This window comes from Rhea pennata, chromosome 1, assembly GCF_028389875.1.
Source record: "Rhea pennata isolate bPtePen1 chromosome 1, bPtePen1.pri, whole genome shotgun sequence".
NCBI classification, from domain to species: Eukaryota; Metazoa; Chordata; class Aves; order Rheiformes; family Rheidae; genus Rhea; species Rhea pennata.
Genome location: NC_084663.1, coordinates 144,512,084 through 144,530,332, shown reverse-complemented (window position 1 = coordinate 144,530,332; position 18,249 = coordinate 144,512,084). Strand labels below are relative to the sequence as shown.

The 18,249-nt window shown below is 39.5% G+C and overlaps 1 protein-coding gene across 2 annotated transcripts in view; it reads right to left on the bottom strand.

Moving 5' to 3' along the window:
• The window catches only part of SLC9A7 (solute carrier family 9 member A7), a 75,669-nt gene that overhangs the window by 5,343 nt on the left and 52,077 nt on the right, over positions 1-18,249 (bottom strand). The window contains exons 13-16 of one of the 2 annotated variants that reach the window (XM_062601553.1): positions 13,917-13,976; positions 9,288-9,351; positions 6,242-6,324; positions 1,664-1,769 (exon numbers count right to left, since the gene is read on the bottom strand). In XM_062601553.1, the coding sequence (XP_062457537.1) occupies positions 1,664-1,769; positions 6,242-6,324; positions 9,288-9,351; positions 13,917-13,976 (313 nt within the window). The remainder of the gene's footprint in view (positions 1-1,663; positions 1,770-6,241; positions 6,325-9,287; positions 9,352-13,916; positions 13,977-18,249) is intronic. The other variant, XM_062601554.1, reaches the window with a different exon arrangement.

Sequence of the window (18,249 nt, the reverse complement as noted above, 5' to 3'; positions counted from 1 at the left end):
TCAGTCTTTGATCCTTTCAGATGTACTATTCAGTTTTCCTGGAAATAACCTCACAAAAGCACAAGCAATTTCTATCCCTAAAAAGATATGGCTCTTCCAATTGCTTTACCAGCACTGGACAGGAAGGCAAAAGGATTCTACAACTTTTAAATTTGTAATAAAATGGTACATTCACAGTGGCCAGCCATGCAAAGAAAGGCTAAGAATTGCAGAGTTGGGAAATATTGGAAAAAAACTAAAAAACAAACTAAAAGATAAAAACTCACTCACAAAAAAAATCCTTAAAATAATATTCTCCTAATTCTAATATAGCAATGCACCAAAATAGGAACAAGAGAATACAGTGTGAATATTCTATATTACATACATTAAAAAATGTAAGATAATACAGCCTCACAAGAGTTTTTACTATAAGCAATGAATTATGCAGTGATGAGGTTAACACCCCAAAGGTTGTAGTGGTGGTGGTGAATAAATTACATAATCAACGCAATTAAACAATACATTTGCAGATATGGTACTAGCTAAGAATGAAGAGAACAGAGAAAAAAGCCCGACTGTGATAGCAAATAAAAAGCCAAGGCTTACACCTTCTTTCTGGTTACATCCTCATTATACATAACCATATAGGCAACGCACAAGTAGGTTAATCAGTCTGATGGATGCCTTCCAGCCTAGTTCTATTTTAAGATCTCCAGTGGTATTACAAAGATGAGAATAATGCCAATTTCTTGGATTAAGAATAGATAAATAAATATAAATAAATAGTGAAAGTTTTCAAATTTCTTTGAAATTTTACTTTCAGGTAAAATTAACATTCTAATGATTTCAGAAAGAAATGTAAGCAAGTATTTCAAAGTTGCAGGTGGAACTTGTAACATTCTAGGAAAAGAGTAATAGAAGCCTGGTGCAAGAGTACTTGAACATAAAGATGTTACTATTTTGGAGAATGTGCAAGCTTGAGTGATCTCAAACAGCATTACATTTCTATTTATAAGTGGTTCATAAAAAGTTGTAAATTTACAAGTACCTTACAGGCAGGAATGACATTTGTCAGGATGCTGACAGAATAATATCCAGATGAAGCATTAACTATTGCAAGATATGGCTTTAAAGGTACCATACTGACCTGCTAGACTGAGACATGTAACTGATTAGCAGTTTCAGAAATGCAATATTAAATTTTGCTGTGGGAAAAGGGAAGTTCTACCAGATTTCCTTCTGGCACAGGTAAAAACATATCAGTGTCTTCTCCAAGGAAGCTAAATAGAACCACAGCAGTAACAGAAAAATCTTGTCCAAAATATTGCTAAACAGGATTGCTAAACCTTGCTAAAACAGGATAGAATACTTTGAAGTGATTCATTTAGAATTAGATTACTGATTAGGCCTGTAATTTTCCAGTATCCTTATATGCTATTATTTATGTACTATTTGAAAATTAACAGAACATTTTTGATTTCTACTAGCAGAAGCTGTTGCCTCAGGGAAGAGCATCTTAAATCTTTTCTGTCTTAGGACAAATTAGCATTTACAATATGAAAATTGTACAAATCCCAAAACAAAAACACTCCCCATAAAACCCCACTTGTTTTGTTGAAAGTTTAAAAAAGCAACAACAACAAAGACAAAAACTCCACAAGTATTTAGTCATTCTACTTACATCATAAACCTGAGGACTTGTCAGACAGCGAGCTATCAGACCACACCAGCTTGGTAAAGTTGTGGTTAGCGGAGGGCCACTGTGAGTGAGAATTGGCTTTAAATAACTTTTAGTAGTTAAGGAAAATAGATTGGGGCTTGAGAATCACTGTTTAAAACAAAGAGACAATTAAGCATAAATATAAATCTGTCTTTGAACTAGGTACGCTTCAATAATTGTATTTAAACTAAATACATTTGGAAAAAAAACTGTATTTGTGAAAGAGGAAGCATCTCCCCCCTCTGTATGCACTCCTCCCTTGATCCTGTTAAGGGCAGTTTATTTATATTTTCTGCAAGGGGAACTAGTTACCTCCCTTCTTAAAGGTTCATATAGCTTCAACATTTCATCTTCTGGGATCCCTGGGGCCAACAGAAACATGCAGAGATAGATATTCCTTAACATTAATAAATCTTAGGGTAGTTCTCTTCTGTAGATGTGAGCATGGTATTGAGATCCCAAGCTAGGGGTAACAAGATGGCATGACCATGTGGCTCAGCACAGTAAAATAAAGAAATGCTCTCCATCCAAGGTCCTCAGAGCAGTACAGCCTCCTGAACTGGTCCACAATTAGCTGGGTCAGAGTCACACTGATGCAACCATAGATCTGTTCAGTCTGGACACAATCTAATGACCCTAACATAGGTGCTGTCAAAGAGGGATTATTCTCCTTCAAAATTTAAGTGAGATTTAGAACGGCTTATTTTACACACTAAGAAACGCAGCTAAGCCTTCAGGCATCAAAGCACCTAAGAAGTTACTGCAGTTACACTGGTAAGGCTCCATCTCTGTGGTGCAGATGCACATACTTTACAAAGCCACAAAAAGGGGATGGGAAAACTGATGTTCCCAGTTACTCATCACATAACTGTAGACAATAGTCAGCATTATTGCTAGGCTCCTCTCCATCATCTTTGAACGGACATGGGGAACTGGACAGGTACCTGGGGACTGGAAGAAAGCCAATGTCAATCCAGTCTTCAAAAAGGGCAAGAAGAGGACCCAGGAAATTACAGGCCAGTCAGTCTCACCTCCATCCCTGGAAAGGTGATGGAACAGCTCATCCTGGATGTCATCTCCAAGCATATGGAGGAAAAGAAGGTGGTCAGGACTAGTCAGCATGGATTCACCAAGGGGAAATCATGCTTAACCAATCTGAGAGCCTTCTGTGATGGAGTGACTGGCTTGGTAGATGAGGGAAGAGCAATAGATGTTGTCTACCTCGACTTCAGCAAGGCTTTTGACATTGCCTCTCATAACATCCTCATAGGTAAGCTCAGGAAGTGAGGGCTAGATGAGTGGATGAGAACTGGCTGAAAGGCAGAGCTCAGAGGTTGTGATCAGTGGCATGGAGTTTAGCTGGAGGCCTGTAGCTAGTGGTGACTTCCAGGGTACTGGGTCCAGTCTTGTTCAACTTATTCATCAGTGACCTGGATGAAGGGACAGAGTGCCTCCTCAGCAAATTTGCCAATGATACCAAGCTGGGAGGAGTGGCTGATATACCAGAGGGCTGTGCTGCCATTCAGAGAGACCTGGACAGGCTGGAGAGCTGGGCAGAGAGGAACCTCATGAGGTTCAACAAGGGCAAGTGCAGGGTCCTGCACCTGGGGAGGAATAACTCCATGCACCAGTACAAGCTGGGGGCTGACCTGCTGGAAAGCAGCTCTGCAGAGAAGGACCTGGGAGTGCTGGTGGATGACAAGTTGACCGTGAGCCAGCAATATGGCCAAGAAGGCCAATGCTATCCTGGGGTGCATTGGGCAGAGTGCTGCCAGTGGGTGGAGGGAGGTGATCTGGCCCCTCTACTCAGCCCTGGGGAGGCCTCATCTCGAGTACTGTGTTCAGTTCTGGGCTCTCCGGTACAAGAGAGACATGGAGCTACTGGGGAGAGTCCAGCGTATGGCTATGAAGATGATCGGAGAACCGCAGCATCTCTTTTATGAGGAAAGGCTGCAAAAGCTGGGCCTATTTAGCCTGAAGAAGGTAAGACAGAGGGGATCGTGTCAGTGTCTACAAATACCTTAAGGGAAGGTGCCAAGAAAATGGGGCTGGACTCCTTTCAGCAGTGCCCAGCGACTGAACAAGAAGCACAGGAAGTTCTGTCTGAATATAAGGAAGAAATTCTTCCCTATGAGAGTGACGGAGCACTGGACCAGGTTGCCCAGAGAGGTTGTGGAGTCCCCTTCACTGGAGATATTCAAGGCCCGCCTGGATGGAATCCTGTTCAACATGCTGTAGGTGACCCTGCTTGAGCAAGGGGGTTGGACTAGATGATCTCCAGAGGTCCCTTCCAACCTCAACCATTCTGTGATTCTGTGAAAATGTATAGTCAGAACCACATTACATGACATGGAATGAAACAGTCTTCCAGGTAATGCTAATCAGAATACATGGGAGGAGAGTCTTTATATCCCCTTCCACAGGTATGCCCCTAGATAAATACATGTTTGTCCATGCTAGTGCTCTAGGCAGATGACATGTCCCAGGAAATGCTCAGAAGTCAAAAAAACCCACGTCCCTGCCACATAGCAGCACACTGATCTTGACTGGCACATGAACAGTGCTAGGGAGAACACTGACTTCCAAATGTTGACTCTAATTGGGGCCACAGGGTTTTGTAGCTTTGATTTTTTTTAAAAAAAAAATCAGTCTGATTATTTCAAATGGAAGCATGTATTACAGGTATTTTAATTACTTTCTTAGGCCTATACACACAGATAGAATCAAGTCCACTTACAAAATAAAACACCATTCCCCTCATCCTAACTCAGTAGGTCAGAGTGTGAAAGGGAAAGAGGAAATTTTTTAAAAAAGGCACTGCACAGTTGTTTCTTCCCTTCCTCCCCCTTTAACAGTTTGGCTCCATTCAGTCCTGTAAAGAAAAACTCTGCCCCTTACGCTAACTCACCAGTCTACATGTTGCTCTGTGGCAGATGGGCAAGCAGCAGGTCAGTCAAAATGAAACAAATTCAAAGACATTTGATAATTCAGCAAAGCTGCTGTTTCCTTCATATTTAACACTGGTGGGGGAACCCAGGCAACAGCCCATGACATTAAATGAACTGTATGTCCCACAGTAGTGATGTTTCCAGTTACTCATCCACATACTCTGTGGACAATAGTCTGCGTTAGAGCACACTGGCAAATGCATCTTATTCATGTCTTTTTCAAGTTAAACTCTTGTGGAGAGTGAGGTTGGAACAATCTGTCTTTCTACACATGAACCATGTGAATGTGTCAGCAAAAATATTTTGAGATTATAATGTGGGTATAGAGGTGATAATTCTAAAGATAAGCCCTTATATGCAATTTAACCCCCCTGAAAAAGCATTTATCTGAATGCCTCCTTGCAATAGAAGGAGCAGAATTTTAATCCTGTAAGATACAGTAAGACAACTCTGCCTCTCGATTTCAAGGCTTCCTTGGTACAAACTTCACAGGATGCTTCCTTAAAGCTTTTCAGTCACTACTGAAGCAGCAAGTGCACTATCAGACAGCCTCCTTTTAAATAAAGTTTTTGTGATACAGTGAATTAAGCTGTAATTTTCCCTTAGCATTTTCCCCCCTCACTGCACCTGCTGAGGACTGCAGTTGTGCTAGTGTCAGTTGAGGGTCAGCTATACCAGCTACTCCTGTTTTTACAAGGCACAACACCTTTGTAAAGGCAGGGAAGGGGATGGCTCAGCTTCCTTCTTAAAAAAGGCAGTTTGCCATAGCCCAGTACATCCCTGCTCCCCCAGAAATGGCTGAGAATCAAGTACTGAAACTTGTCTGAATTTCTGCAGTTTAAGTGACTTGCCCTGGTCACAAGATTAGATTTCTCCTTTTCTATTAAGTGAATGCAAACTGTTGAGAGGCACATGTGCAATACCTTGGTTAAAAATACACTAGAGCAGGAAAAAAGCAAACACATGACCCAGAGTTATACAAAAATTGCATAGAACCTTAAGTAAGGCTATCTAAATAACACAACAATAGCTTCAGAGAAGTTGTACAGCAGAATATATACACACACAAAGCACACTCAGCCTTAACACCTATAGGAAGTTCTGGATATACTGAAGGGATTGCACTGGACCACAGGTATGTTTTTAGTTCCAAAACTTCACATATCTTTAATGGAATCTTCCAAAGAGAGCTTCGTCACCAAAGCAGATAGCTCTTCAGAGCAAGGAGCTGTAGATTAGACATGCACAATGAACCTTGAAACTAGATGCTCTGAGCATCAGCAAAAATGAGAATTTAAAATACTTAACTGGCTCTTGTCTCACTACTTAACAAAAAACTTCAGTCTACAGAACTGACCGTCTCCTGTTCTCTGGCAAATGTGACATACCATGCACCTTAAAGAAAGCAAAGATCTATCTTCAAAGTCTACAAGTTCAAGTTTCAGTTCTATGCCTTAAACCTGTCAGACAATACTTGATCTTTATCAGATTTGACTGTCTCAGGTGCCTAAGGCTGCACCTGGGTATGAGGCAATGAAAGAAACCTGAACATTTCATGTCTTTAAGCTAAGCTATGTTTTCAAAAGGATACTTATGGTCAAAGCTATACCATAGTCTGAAGAGCCAAGCACTTTCCTGCTTCATCCTGTTCCTTCTTTCAGAATCTGGGCCATCCTAAAAATAAGACAAAAGTATATTCCATTATTCCAGGTAGAAAAATGAAATCATACATTCCAGTCATTCACACTGTAATGTCCTATCCAAAAAAGCCAAATCACTTCTGTACTGTACTTCAACTGCAGAAAAAAAAAGTTATTTATAGACATATCAAGAAGGTGAATTTCCCTAGAAAGATCAGAAGTGACTGTGGCAGAGAACAAGTAGCCCCTCTTCACCATCCTTAGGTTACCTTAAGGAGCCCCCTGCCACCAAGTTCCTTTCGGCATAAATATCACATAGTCACTACAGTAACAGCCATAGAAAGAAATCTAAAGCTGAGAAGTAACCCTCCTAGACGTTTCATCCCCAGAATAAATGAACTGGTTCCTATTCATTACTCCGTTGACTTCCTTAGCTGTAGGTCTATTTGATATTCTTTCCTTAAGCCTACTGATTCCTTGAAGGACATGCAAATTTATCATTCCTGTTAAGTATTTCATCAGGTTTGTGAGAGTTTAACACAGAGTAAATATGCTTAACAGGAAAAAAAAATCACAGCTGAGAAAGGTTATGTAAGTTTAAGTGCTAGATCAAGCCACCTCTTAGAATTGCAAACAGTGTTAAATATAATCCTTTTAATAGCTATGCTGCAAGTCATCACACCAGCTGGTCTGCAGCTGCATTTGTTTTTACTTTTTGTTACTGTTTTATTTTTGGCTAAAGGCCAAAGTTAAACTCAGGAATAACAGATGAAGTGAGAATGCCTTGTATGAAATCATCTTCCAAACCACTGTGAAAAAACAAAACAGAATTGCCCTGTGTACTTCTGATATGCAAAAAAAGCCATGATCCACTAGGAGTTAAAACTTAGTAAATATTCATTCCATCCCCCCAAATATATTTTCTCTAACTGTGACCTGCTGCTAATCTTGGCTTTGTGAAAGGGAGAAGAATCCACAGGGAATGGACTAATGTACTCCATTAGGAATGCAATACACAGCTAAAGAGGGAAACAAATGAGTAAGTGTTTACATGGGAAAGAGCAAACAAGCTATTTCTACTCAAATATTGAATGAAAACAAAAGATTCATGTTCTGTCTGTAGCTATTTCCTGTAAAAACCAATTCCTCAAATACTGACATGCTCAGTCTGAACTGGCCAAAGCCATCTTACCATGATACCATTTTCTAACTTGGGTTGTATGCCGTATCTGTGGCCTTTACTGGAGGAAGTGGCTAGCAGGAGTTTTGATGCCTGGCCTTCTGGTGGCTTCCAGACATGAAGCTAAGATAATCATTTTTGGTACTCAAATCCACCATTTCAGAACCTGTATTGTGTGCTGGACCAGACTTCTACAAAGCACTAGCTGTGAAGGAAAAAAAAAAAAAAGTGTGGGGGGGAATTTGGGGCACAACACTAGAGATCACTAATAAGAAAGCTGATCCCAAATACAAGTTTCACATGCATTTATCCTCTGGGTTCAAAACCATCTGTATTTCCTGCCATTCAATTTCATTTTCCTCTAACACCTTCTATGTAAGCAATCAGTTGTGCTACTGAACAATCATCAAACAGTACACTGCATCTGGGAGAGTGTGAGCTAATGTCTGGAGGACTGATGGAGATGTCCTTGTACACAGAAAGCTCCCACTTGATCTCCATGAAATTCTTACCAAACCTTTCAATCCTTCTGTGAATTCACTGGATTTATAGATGAGGGAACCTGAAATTTATGGTACGAACAACATTCAGTAGTCGTTTGACAATGACCACGCGCGTAAACCAACTCACCATCTCCTTCCAGTGAAAACAAAGATGGAGGGAGAGAAACTTACCCCTGCACCTTTGTACCAGCCATGTCAGCATGACAACTGCTCTGCCTCTCTAATCACTTCCTACCAGCACAGCCTTCCTGCCATGCCCCTTCCTCAGATGATGTTCTAGGACAGGGATCTTTCCAGACTGGCTACAGAGGGAGCTCCGCACTTTACAGTTAAAGGGCATGCCTGAAGCAACAACACACTTGCTGATTTTACTGCTATAGTTGCCACAGGACACAGCATCAGGGACACTGAATCAGTAACATAACTCACAAAAGACAATACTCCCTCTACCCTCATCAACTATGTGGTAAAACCAGTCCAAAAAGAAAAAAAAAAATCTTAGGAGCTGAATTCAGTTCCCAGACTGACTGGGGATTTAGTTTAACAATAGCAAAATTAAGCAAAGGGTAGTGTTTTTTTGATTTGTTTGTTTGTTTTTTAATGGAGCATAGAATACTGTTAAGGACATGGAGTTAAGGACACACAGGCACTCCACCATGATGGAAGAAAAAAGGCAATTCTTGGATTGTTACTGATGCCTAGAAAGCTGAACTAAAGACTCACAGCAACACCATGCTAAAGATAAATGATGATTTTCTGATTTTCCCTTTGCCTCAAAGATGGCAGGTAGTGAGACAAAATCCACTTGGGTTGTGATACAGTATACAGTAGCTGAAAACAGATTAGTGAACTTAATCTTTGGTTCTAATAAAGTCCAAAGGCCAGAACTTGGTCTCAATTATTGAACAGAAGCCAAGGGCATTATCTCTATGTGTCAGTCCTGGGGACATCCGCTTGTGCAGTAGAACAATAAAAGCAAGCACGTTGCAGCAGAGGAGAGAAGAAAGCACACTGTTAGAGTTACATTGTTAAGAGATTTGATAAGATTTAAGAGTATATTTTTAGATTTTTAGTTAGAATACACACACACACACACTAATTTCAATGCAAGGTCTGGAGTGACCTGCTGCACCATAACACCCAACACCACAGAATGTTTTTGGTGGACATTACTTCTTACAAAGTAAAATCCACTACTGACTTGCCAGTGGGGGCGGGGGAAAGCTTTCATCCATGTGTGTAGCCTTTACAGCTCTTTTTCACCTTAGTTGTAACATAGCATCAGCCTAATAAAGAAGTTACATAGTTACTTACTCCTTGTAAGACTTGAAAGCTGTCATTAGTAGGTGGAGGATCCTGATCTGGGTCAACTCCAACTCTACAGAAACATTAGGAAAACAAAGCAAGAGGTGTTACTGAGGGCTACAAATGTAAGTTTGGCAGAACGCATTTTAAAAGCACCTTAACCACCCAGCAAAGCTGCATTCAGAAGAATAGAAGAATAGTTTCAGGAAGAGCTGTCCCTTATTCCCCTGTGGTTACACAGCTATAAATAAGATGTTTTTCACTCAAGCAGCAATCACCTGTAGGTAACAGAGGTCATAACTCCAGCTCAGCATCACTTTAGCTGCTTACCTTTGCTGCCAGTGCCCTAAAGGAACTGGCAAATACTATCTTTGGCCTAAAGAAGTGAACAGTGGGTTGACATCCTCTTCAGCAGAGGACATCCCTCATGCCCAGTAGCAGGAAATCAGAGACTAAGGATAAGTCCAGCCTAAATATTTGACATGGCAAATCACTTTGCTGCTAGACAGGCCCGAAAGTAGCTTAAATATACCGTTTATATATATATTACATATAATATATATATACACACATATGTACACACACACGTACATCATTTCTAAAGGTGCTTGACAGAGTGAAGTACCAGTAATACTTCATAAAGATTCATGATATTAATTTTCTGCGGGTTTCATTCACCTAATGCAAAACTGAGTTTCTCAAGTGGTCAGAGACCACATTCACAAGTAGTCTGTCTTGTCCAGTCTCCCATCTGTGCAAGTGATCAGATGGTGTGTGTGTGTGTGTGTGACAAGATGGTGGATGACTACAGAATAGCTGTAGGGCTTGTCTCTGTTTTTGCATAGTTACTGGGTATCTTATTACTGCACCATTCTTTCAGGTTGTGTTTCTGCCTAAAACAGCTATCTGCACAGATCAGACTAAGTATCTGTTTTTTGTTTTTTTTAAAAAAGAGTAGACTTTCCTTAGTCCTTTCTCAAATCCTACTCATGTCTCAATCTCCGTGCTCTTTATGGAACTGAAACCTCCAATCCTCTCATGTAAGGCATTTTCAGTAGAAAATGTGCTCATGTTTTATAATGAATGCATGAAAATGCATGAAGTGATGAGAACAGATTGTTTGAAACAGTTGCTTGTTCATTTTCCCTCTCTTGGAAGTGACTGAACTGGTTTAGAGTAATTTCTTCATTACCTAGACTTTGTGTCCGCTATTTCTAGCCATATTGTTTATGCAACATCACTTCCGAGATACAATTCCCAGAAAACAATAGAACATTGCAGGTAAGACCATATATCTGCATCCAGGGGACACAAGCTTGCTTAAGAGAAGCAACAATCCAGATACAATTTATTTTCAGACACAGAAGACTAACAGGACAATAACAGAAAATTAAGCATTGAACTAGGTTTAAGTCACCTTTGTAGACTAAAGGCCAACTCAAGCCTCATGAGTTAACATAATTCAGAGGAAATCCAGGAGGTCACTCTAAGACAGCCTATAGTAACATTGTACAGAGCTAGTGCTGCAAAGTCTTCTGCTTGTTTTTTTCCCCAAGCCTCTCTTCTCTCCTCATCCCTCATGTCATAGCAAAAACTACATACAGCATATCATCTTAACCCCTTGGCCCATTTGGCCTTGGAATTAACTGCCACAGTGCAGCTTCAAGACTGAAAAGCTCTGCAAGCTAAAGGAACACTAGATGGACATGGTGGGTACCGGATTATAATGCATTGAGCTGCACATTTACTTCTATTTATTAAAAAAAGTAAACAATTCAGCAAGTAAACAATTCTTTTCTCAGCTTTTACTTGACTTACATTGAATCTTAAGATCTTAACTGCCTTTTGGGAAGAAGGGGATCATGGCTTTGAACAGGACCAAAACACTGGTCAGTGAAAAATCATGTTGTATCACAGATCAAGTGTTTGGGTTCATTGACTTCCGAGGAGGCCAAAAGAACCTTTCTACATTAAATGTTTCAGCTTTCAGCCAGAAATTCTTACTACAGAAGTCCCTTTCAATATTGATTTATGTACATGGATATAGACTATATATTTTAATGGTCTTCAATTATTTTTCAGGGGAACTTACATTCTGAGTACTTCTAATGAATTCCTCCCCTCTACCCCCTCTTTTAAAAAAAATATTTAAGTTCATGTTTCAAGCTGTCCCCCAGTTCAGAGTAACACAAAAGCCAGTATTCTCTTGAATTCCCAGGATTATTTTTTGTATCTGTTATTCTTTAGAATAACTTGTACAGAACGCATTTATTTTTCTTAGCAAATCTGTCTGTTCTTATGTTTCAATGTGTATAAACCTAGATTACCTAACAAGTATTATGTTTTATCAAGCCCCTACTCTCCCAATTTCTACGAAAGTTTCATCTTAATAACTTGAAACAAAACAATACAAAAACACAGGCGTTTCAATACAAGAGTATCTCGTATGCAGTACAAGAGTATCTTCCCAACTTCCTTTGCAGAGAAGAGATGCACAGAAAACATTAAGCTACTTCATCCTACTTTAATGACTTCCCTGATTCGAAGCACAAGGAAAACTGTTGAGTGTATGGACAATCTCCAACACATTATTTTTTTTTCTTATTGTTAAAAAAAAGAAGAATTTTCTCACATCCCTCAGTATTTAAATGAAAAACACACATTTAACTTTACATATAAGAGAACATAATTTAAACGTTATAAAAGCCAAGGTCCATTTTAATTTAAATGGTTTTTAAATCAGGAAAACAAACAATTGCTACTGCATTGGTTTACACACATTCTCTCTCAAAGACTAAGGGGTAGAGAGAGTATAGCCTCACTGATTATTTTGGAGGCATTTCACTCAAACAGCCTACCAGAAAGGCAGGTAAACAAGCAAGTTCTGGTTGAGAAAGTGTTTTGTTGAAGAGACACAGACTAGGTGATATGAACTGAAGGGCTCGCTAGCTCAGCTGCAGGACAGCCAAAGCCAGGGCACTACAGAGGTCAGCAAGCATCTTTGTTTTCCTTTCCATTCCTTTTTGAAAGCCTGTAACAATTGTGTGGGGATTTCTGGGAAAATACAGGAGCAATTCAACCAAGTAAAACTCCGTAAGAAACTGTTGTCAGATGAAAAATGAAAACAGCTTCTCAGCTGTGACAATGCATATATACCCTGAAACTATTTGATGAAAAAAAATCCATTTCTCCTTTTGATGTCAATTAGATATTCCATCTCTTCAGTACAGATACTTATAAGCTGCATTTAGTATATACAGTTTAGTCATTATTTTTACTCCTGCCATGGGAAATTTACTGTAATTTGTAGACAAGGGTCCTCTGTAGTGAAAATTAAGTAAGTTTAAGTATTGTTCTCCACTCCTCCATAATAATTAAACCTTTTTTTTTTTTTTTTTTTTTTTTAGGGGCATAAACAGTTTTTCAGGTTTTACTAGCCCTGTAATGGCAAAGGGACTAGGCTCCTAGCTTCTAGTATCAACGCATAATGTTTCTGCTCTTAACTGACTCCTGATCCCCATCTTTATTCTACATCTAGAATTTCAGCATCATATATATGACAGCAGTTACTCTGATTTGATCCCTGTAACACTGAAACATTAAGCCTATCCACAGCTCAGGAGTCTAAGCAGCGTGGCAGAAAATAGTTGCCACACAAAACGTGGAATGCAAAGTGGAAATCAAACATATGGAAAGGAATAGTAAGAAAGGCAGATAAAACTACTTCAAGTTCTGTTCTATTTTGTTTTAAAAACAGTAGAATCATTTCTGCTGATACTTCAAAACACTTTCAAAGGCCCTGCAATATATGGATGGGAAGTTACCAAAATACCAGGAAGTATTACATTCTACTATACATAATTATTGTTGCAGCAGCCAAGAATGACTGTAGTGGGTAATAATCCTCAAACTCATAGAAGAAGTTGCTTTAAAGCTAACCTCTGCATCCCTGGCAATTTAAGCAGTTAGCTGGGAGCGCTGAAGTATGACAGGATACATGAAAAATTTACCATTGCCACACCTCAGAAAGTTACATATGTTCATGCATACAAATACCCACTATCCTACGGCTGCCAGTTACAGATTTTGGCTATCAGTATTTCAGTTCTAGAAACCATCAGCTGGAAGGAACCTGGATTCTCAATCATCTCCATTCTTATCAGCATCTTCCTATGAAGCAACTTGATAACCCTTGATTTTTAAAATACACCCTAAGAAGGTTGGATTAAATCATCTCTGGAAGTCCCTTCCAATCTGAATGGTTGTATAAGGTAACCTCAAGGAACTCTTAAGAATATCTACATAATCAAGAATTATAGGATCACATCCATGATTTCTCAGTTTAAGTCCTCCCAGGCCAAAGACACTAGTCTCACTGCATTAGTTATCCAGACACAAGAGTTAAAGGTGTTTTCTGTTTTGTTTTGTTTTCTAAAGTTAAAGACTTGATGTATGATCCACACCCTCCCAAGTCACAGAAGATTGGGTCAGAACTGAGGAATATCCATGGCACTCTGCAAAAAAGAGAAGCAGCAGCAGCATGCCATAGTACAGAAAAGAGAGCACACGCTTAGGGTTACAAAGATGAAGAAAATCAAGCACCAGGTTAATTTGGCATCAAGGAAAGCACAGTGTCACCTGAAATACAGCCAGCGGCTTTCATTCATCTCTTCCACCGATGGAACATGGTCACCAACTCTGGTACAATACAGGAATGGAATGTAAATAATAAAATGCTCATGAGATGGTAGCTTTACAGAGCTGCCTAACAAAAACAAGCAAAAAACCCCAAACCCCTACCCAACCAAAAAAAGACAAATCATACAAGGATAAAAATGGCAGAACAATGAAAAAAAGTGACAAAAAATCATAGAAATTAACTTGATTGAGATCTCCAATCATATTCTTCATTTACTTAGCTGGCAAAACACCTGCATTCAGGATACACTATCCACTACCCCCCCCCCCATCTCCCCCACAACATTAAATTCAATGGCTTTTCAGAGAACCACTACATGGAGACAGAAACAATCTAAGACAATTTCTACCCCTTGAGACTTGTACATGTTCTAAAAGTAATTAAAGAAAGTCTTGACAGGAAACTATGCATGCATGATAGAAGGCATCAACACAGCCTAGTTTAAGAGCAAACACAACTGGTAATACATATTTAAACAGAATGATTTAAGTAACAATTGACTAACAATTTTTAACATAATTAATCTTCAGTCATAGTAAAATTTTATTTCTTGCTTCACCTTTTCCATAGTACTTAAAAAAAAACACACAAGTGAAAACACATTTGGTTTCTAGTACTTCCAATGTAAATCCCTTACAACTTGCATTTGTCCCCTCTATTCTTCCACGAATGTATACTACATGAATTATATGTTGCTTATGCTAAAAATCAAGGCCTAGGTTATCAGAAATAGTTAATCACTTAGTGTCTACTCTAAGAAATCCTCAGAGGTCTCACTTTTCCAAGAGCAGGCATTCATATCCTGATTGCAGGCTCACATCTTGAATAGCCAAATGACTAAGGCCATAAGCTTGCATGACCAAGAGCATGCAGTAAGGGACTTGAAGACTGAGACAAATGCCAGACTTTGGATGGATTTGTTTTCAAATCTTAGTTCACCAGCTCTTTCCCATACCAACATACACTACATGTCTGAGCACTCAGCTTTAGAAAGACCAACACTGAGATGGCTCTGCATGTCTAGGAAAAACTAAAATTAAAAGCTGCCTAACAACTTCTCTGTTAAGATCTCTTTCTTAATGCTTTATCTTTGCCAAGCTAATATATTGAAGTTTTCCCAGATGTCCGTATTTAGTGATGCATTTTTGGAAAGTTTTAGTTATTTTGGAAAAGTTTAACTGTTTCTCAAAAGATGGCTGAGAAAGAAAGCAATTCCCATCTCTATGTTAAGAAAACAACAACAAAAAAACCCCCAAACTTCAATCATTAAAAATAAAAGTCCTGAGAACTAGGAAAAGTTACTTCAGGATGGTTTTAGAGTGCCTTTGGTCACTCCTTTAGTTGATCTAATCAAGATAAGGACTCCTGAAACTGCCTGTAGAGGCTTGTCTGCGCTTACCAGTTATACCATTATTGCCTGTGTGCTCTGGATTCATTTCAACTCCTACAAGGGCTGGACAGTACCTTCCCCACACATGCTCTCTCTCTGCTGGGAACTGCCACATTGTATGGCACAAGAGCAGAGATAAGGAAGCACCTCCTGTGCTTGCTTCCAAACACTGCAAAGGAGAACACAGTTCTTCACTTACTAAGGGAAAAAGGGAAAAAAAAGAAAGAAAAAAAAAAAAAAAAAAAAAAAAAACAGAGGGCCAGTCCAATGAGACTGTACTGAACCTCCAAAATATAGATTCACAACGGAGGATGAAAAACTAGAGACAGGGGGCAGGAGGATGGCAAAAACTAGAAAACTAGATAGGGCAAGATGACTGGAATAAAGAGTGCAGAAAGAGGCATGGCAAAAGGAAAAAAACACAGAGAGGGAAAGGGACAATGTTGCCTCAAGGTGCCCTCTTTCAGGGCAGCTGGAAGCAGCTAGAAGGCAGGCCTAGAGGAGGATAAAACCCAAACAAAAGGATCTATCTTGTAGAAAAATGAAAACAGGTTGCAAAGCAGAAGGATGTGAGCTCTTATCAAATATCCTCCCCCCTCATAAGCCCTAAACAGAACTCAAGGTTCTAGTCCAGCATCAGCACTCGCCTCCTGGCATTGCAGTGCGAGGAAGTGCAGTATTTAAGAAATGCGTATTTTATTCAACAACTAATAGTGGACCATCAGATAAAAACTGTATAACCTGAGACTGCCATCGGGCTGTCAGCACCTGAGGTGTTGCTAAAGCTGTGTGAACTAACTCCCCAAGTGAGGGTTACCATGTTTCCAGGTCTTCTTCAGTTTGCTTTTTTTTTAAAAAAAAAGCCCCCCAAAACCTACATAAAAAAACTGTCAGAAAGATGAGAGTTGCTAAGTCAGGTATAAGGCAGTAAATATCTAACTTGACACTGCTTATGCAGTCTTCAACTTCTCTTGGAGAAAGATACATAAAAATACCTTAATTTGAAAGATACATATATATGTAATACATGCATATACTCATGTGTAAGACTTACGAAAGATTTCTAAGTATAACTGAAATTACTTCATTAAAATAAACATAACCTTCCTCATTTGAAGCAGCTTACGAAAGAGAAGGCATTAATGTAAAAATTGCTTCATACAACTTGAAAAGGACCAGTGCCAAAAGAATACAACCATCCCTAATGAAAAATGACAAAACATTATTTTGCAATACAAATGCTAGGAGTTCCCTTTTTTCCCGTGACAACTAAATAAATAAGCAAGCTACTCTTCATAAAAAAGGAACTTTGCCAATGCTTTTGATTTACAGGGCTCTGTAGTTTATGGAACTTAATTTCAAGCAGGAAATTGTTTCTTGGCTTTAGTCACAAAAAAGAGGAGGCTGGACTTTTAAACTTTCACTTTTAATGTCCAAGTCATGCTTTATTTTCTAAGGAAAAGAAAAAAAAAAAAAACCCAGTGGTAGAAAAATATTACTTTTTACCATTCAGATACTTAAATATGTCTCACTGATAGCCAAGAAAATCAAACATACAACACAATGGGTTTAACACTAGTTCAGGCTATTAATCTTTAGTTTGCTTGATATCAAGTGGTTTAATTCAAAACATCTGAAGATTCCATCTTTTTTTTACTTGAATTTTACTGTCACGATCTCACTTTCCCACACAGTTAAGCAGTGAAGTCTCCACTACAAACTGTGGATCCTCTGCTTGGCTGCACATTTAAACCTGACCGCTGCATACTGGTGATGTACCCAGTTTGGAAATATACCTGCTCTCTTGATTATCTGAGAAAAATCAGAGCTGAGCAAGAGTGAGGAATAGTGCATTTTTGCCTATTTCTTCCTTATGCTGCTTTTTACTCAGCAAAAAGTATTTTTTATGTTAGCCTCTCCCTCTCTGACCTACTTTTCTGTTTTTAAAGTATACTTCACATTACCAGAGAAGGGATCACCAGAAGTAAAAAACCAAAGTGTGCATCCCAACTGCCATTCACAGTTAATCATGTGGCAGTGGGCATGTTCCTCTGACTCCAGTCACAGCAAAGTTACCCTGACTTCTTCCTCAGGTATTGCTCCATATCCCTGTATGCCCACAGCCATCTCCTCATAACTGTAATGGTGCCAAGTCAGGTTGACAGGCTGGGCCAGAGGTAGCTTTCAGGTCCTACTCTGCTTAAATTATGCAGTCACAATCTTAAGTAAGACCCCTTGTTGTTTATGCCTTTCTTCAGTTCCCCTGATATACCCAGTATGGACAGGCACCTGCAGTTCCCAGGAAAGAAGTCTTGCCCAGCACATCCCGTAAACTGTAGAATGGGCCACCCAGAAACCCCACTGACAGACAGGCAGGAGAGCAGTACCTGGTTAAAGTATGTCTGCTCCGCTAAGCAACAAACTCACAAGTTAAACTGTCAATCAGCCCAAATAGCACTGCATTAAAACAGGCCCTCTGCTTCTCCTCGCCTACATATTGGAGCAAGACCAACCACCTCATGAGGACTTTGCTTTCCACTCTTCTTCCATGAAGACCGAAGTCAACCAGGACAGAGAACTACTGTGAATTTCACATGAGAGTTGGACACAACACACAACTCCCAACATTTAAGTCCAACATACAAATGTCATTAGGTTCCTATCCCCCTTCATTCACTTAACCTAGAAAGCAAACAAGCTTTTTATCTTTTAATCTTTTCTGCTAAACAATCACACATGTGAGCACAACTTATTTCCAGCCTCTTACAATCTCAACTAATGGACAAGTGCCAGGGCCTCAGTCAGCATCCATACAGGCAAAGCCATGCCAGAGACAAGTCCCTAAGGTATGGCCTCAGAACTATGTTACCACTACATGCTGA